This window comes from Musa acuminata, unplaced genomic scaffold (assembly GCF_036884655.1).
Source record: "Musa acuminata AAA Group cultivar baxijiao unplaced genomic scaffold, Cavendish_Baxijiao_AAA HiC_scaffold_1077, whole genome shotgun sequence".
NCBI lineage: Eukaryota > Viridiplantae > Streptophyta > Magnoliopsida > Zingiberales > Musaceae > Musa > Musa acuminata.
The window spans coordinates 1,254,179-1,257,742 of record NW_027021291.1 but is presented as its reverse complement, the minus strand read 5'-3'; the positions used below and the strand labels follow the sequence as shown (position 1 = coordinate 1,257,742).

Sequence of the window (3,564 nt, the reverse complement as noted above, 5' to 3'; positions counted from 1 at the left end):
CCTCCTCCTCGGATAGAGTGGCACCCAGGTGAGGCCGACGTCGTGACGCGTCATGTCGCCATTATTACCCCTATCAAGAACTATCAAGGTTTCGAGTTTGCCTATGGACCTGGGGATGCCGTCGGAGATCTTGTTCTCTGAAAGATCAAGAATAGTGAGCCTTCGCAGCAATCCGATCTCCATGGGGATGGAGCCGGTGAGGTGGTTGCCATGGAGGTCTAATGCCTCCGTTGCATGTACCCAACCGATGAATTCCGTTTTTTTTATTCTTTAATTTTTGTTTTATTAACTTTTTAAATTTCTATACAAGTTCAAATTCATCACCACTTCAGCTTATGCTCAAGTGGTTTTCTTGTGTTCTATATCTCAAATCGTTCATGTTCTTTGAAAGGTTGTTTTGTTCATCATGTTCATCATGTGTATTGTACACCATTTTCATATGTCATTAACGAATCAATTAGTTCTTCAAGTGGTAAGTTGTTTAGATTTTTAGCTTCTTTTATCACAATTACTTTTGAATTCCAATTTTTAGAAAGAGAATGTAAAATCTTGTTTACAAGTTCAAAATCCGAAAAACTTCTACCAATTGTTTTTAAACCATTGACGACATCCGTAAAACGGATGTACATGTCAACAACGGTTTCTTTTGGTTTCATTTAAAAGAGTTCAAAATCGTACATTAAAAGATTGATTTTTGAAACCTTAACACTTATTCGTGTGTGGTTTCAAGAAAAAATGTCAAATATCGAAAGTCATTTCGCACAAAGAAATCCGATTAAACTATGTTTTATATAAGACGTAAAATAGAGCATTAATAGTCGGGTGAGGTTTGCGAACGCGGAGGGGATGCAACCGGTGAGTTGGTTGGAGTCGAGGAGGTGTTCGAGAGGCGGCCGAGGGCGGGTGGAATGGGGCCGGCGAGCTGCTTGAGGTTGCTGAGATCGAGCAACCGGAGGGAGAAGAGGTCGCCGAGGGCAGGCGAGAGCCTCCCGGCAATGGAGGCGTCGGAGATGAAGTCGGGCCCCGAGGAGAGGCCAGGGCGGGAGACGTTGACGACGCGGCGAGTGGCAGCGTCGCAGGCCACGCCGTCCCACGCGGAGCAACAGTCCGTGGCCGAGTCCCAGGAGCGGAGGAGGCCGGAGGGGTCGGCGGTGATGCCGGCCTTGAAGGCGAGAAGGGCCGAACGGTCGTGGGGGTGACATCCCTGCGACCACTGCAGCAACAGGGTGGAGCAGAGGAAGAGGAAGACGAGGCACAGCGGCTGCATGCTATCCATCTCTTACGTGAAAGAATCGACGAGGGTCGACAGATGTTCTCCCCAGTCGAAGAACTTGTGCAATGAAAAGGCGGTGAATCAAACTGGAGTATGTTACGGTGAGTAACTTTTTAAGCCGTGGCCTCGGGGCCGACGCGGCTCGGTTCTGGGGCTCGGAATGTCGGGGATCTCGGGCTTAGCTCCCTCGGGGTCTCCCGGTCGGGATCGATCGTTCGGGGCGGTAGATCGGGTCGGCAGCTCCGCAGCAGCGCCAGGAAGAGGTCACTTCGTCTTCGTTCCTGCACACAGGTCGGGTCGGAAGCTCGGCCCGACCCCTCCGACGAACAAGTTAGAGGAAGATGTGGAGGGGGTTTTGGAGGACGAAATGCCTCCATACAAGTGTGGTTTGTGAGTGTGTCCTCCCCCTTTTTGCTTAGGGCTCGGGGGCATTTATAGATGAGTTTGATGTTACCTGATGTGGCTGCTTGCAGGGGCAGGACAGTGCCCCGCGTGGCATCTGACATGGCCACTGGGGCCGCGTGGAGGACCGAGCTGCCGAAGGGTATAGGCGAGCCTCGGTTGAGCTGCTGCAGGGTATGGCGCATCTCGATTGGCGTGTTCCTTACCCTTGACCGAGCCCCGGAAGGCACAGAGCTGGGCTCGTTGGACGAGGGGTGAGGGTGTTGTGGTGACGGACGGGATCCAGTCCGGGCGTTAATGCGCTTGGGACGGCGTCCCAGGGTTTCGTTGACCATGGAGTGAAGTCACGGCACAGGGTGGCTGACGTCATTCACGTCGTTTCGCCATTATTGCACTCATCATATTCCCCCCCGGAAAGAAGCTATGCGTCGGCAGTCGTAGCGAGAGTCCGAGGCATGGCTTTCGTTCTTCGAGTCAGTCGGGTGCGGAGTCGTAGACCCTGGGGGTGCGGCAGAGGAATGGACTCCCGTGCGGCCCAAGGCCGAGGGGCCGGAAAGGGCCCTGGTATGTGTCGGGAGGTGGAGAGCCGATGGGCCGAGGGGCGGCCGAGCATGTCTTGGGTGGCGTAAAGCCGAAGGGCCGAGGAGCGGCCGAGCGTGTCTTGGGTGGCGTAAAGCCGAGCGGTCGAGGGGCGGCCGAGCATGTCTTGGGTGGCGTAAAGCCGAGCGGTCGAGGGACGGCCGAGCATGTCTTGGGTGGCGTAAAGCCGAAGGGCCGAGGAGCGGCCGAGCATGTCTTGGGTGGCGTAAAGCCGAGGGGCCGAGGGGCGGCCGAGCATGTCTTGGGTGGCGTAAAGCCGAAGGGCCGAGGAGCGGCCGAGCATGTCTTGGGTGGCGTAAAGCCGAAGGGCCGAGGAGCGGCCGCGCATGTCTTGGGTGGCGTAAAGCCGAGGGGCCGAGGGGCGGCCGAGTGACACGGCGCCGGACGAGGTGATAGGCTCGGCCGAGAGACAACTTAAGCGGGGAGGTCGCGCTGAGGTGAACTCGACGGCGAAGGGCCGAGAAGCTCGGCGCAGGTAGGCTGCAGCCGAGTGACACCGCTCAGAGGGGCAGGCCGCTCTGAGGGGAGCTCGGGAGAGTGTGGCCGAGGGGTTCGACGCAGAAGGGCCGACCGCGCAAGCGTGTCTCTGGAACATGGGGCCAAGGAACACGACGCAGGCGGGCAGGCCGCGCAGGTCTGTCTCGGGAACATGGGGCCAAGGAACACGACGCAGGCGGGCTAGGGCCGCGCAGGTGTGGTCTCGGGTGGCGTAAAGCCGAAGAGCCGAGGAGCACGACGCAGGCGGGCAGGCCGCGCAGGCGTGTTCGCGAGGGCCATGCGGCCGAGTAGCACTACGTGCGTCGGGCTGATCGCGCAGGCGTGGTCACGAGGGCCATGCAGCCGAGTAGCATGACGCAAGCCGTGGAGGTAGGCTGGGGTCCAGCGACAACTCAGTCGGGCAAGCCGTGCTGAGGTGGACTTGACAGTGCATAGCCGAGGGGCTCGGCGCAGGAGTGTCGACCGCGCAAGCGTGTCTCGGGAACATGGGGCCAGGGAGCACGACGCAGGCGGGCAGACCGCGCAGGTCTGTCTCGGGAACATGGGGCCAAGGAACACGGCGCAGGCGGGCTGGAGCCGCGCAGGTGTGGTCTCGGGTGGCGTAAAGCCGAAGAGCCGAGGAGCACGACGCAAGCGGGCAGACCGCGCAGGCGTGGTCGCGAGGGCCATGCGGCCGAGTAGCACGACGTGCGTCGGGCTGATCGCGCAGGTGTGGTCGCAAGGGCCATGCGGACGAGTGACACGGTGCAGGGGGACAGACCACGCAAGTGCGTCTCGGGCATTATGCAACC

The 3,564-nt window shown here is 58.8% G+C and overlaps 1 protein-coding gene across 1 annotated transcript; it reads right to left on the bottom strand.

The window, feature by feature from the left end:
- Positions 1-811: 811 nt before the first annotated feature.
- On the bottom strand, positions 812-1,276 carry LOC135666215 (DNA damage-repair/toleration protein DRT100-like). The gene has a single exon (XM_065177784.1). The coding sequence runs from the start codon at positions 1,274-1,276 to the stop codon at positions 812-814; it is 465 nt and encodes a 154-aa protein (XP_065033856.1).
- Positions 1,277-3,564: the final 2,288 nt, after the last annotated feature.

What these genes read in the sequence shown, in the direction of transcription:
- LOC135666215 (XM_065177784.1), bottom strand. Translation starts at nt 1,276, where the DNA reads ATGGATAGCATGCAGCCGCTGTGCCTCGTCTTCCTCTTCCTCTGCTCC.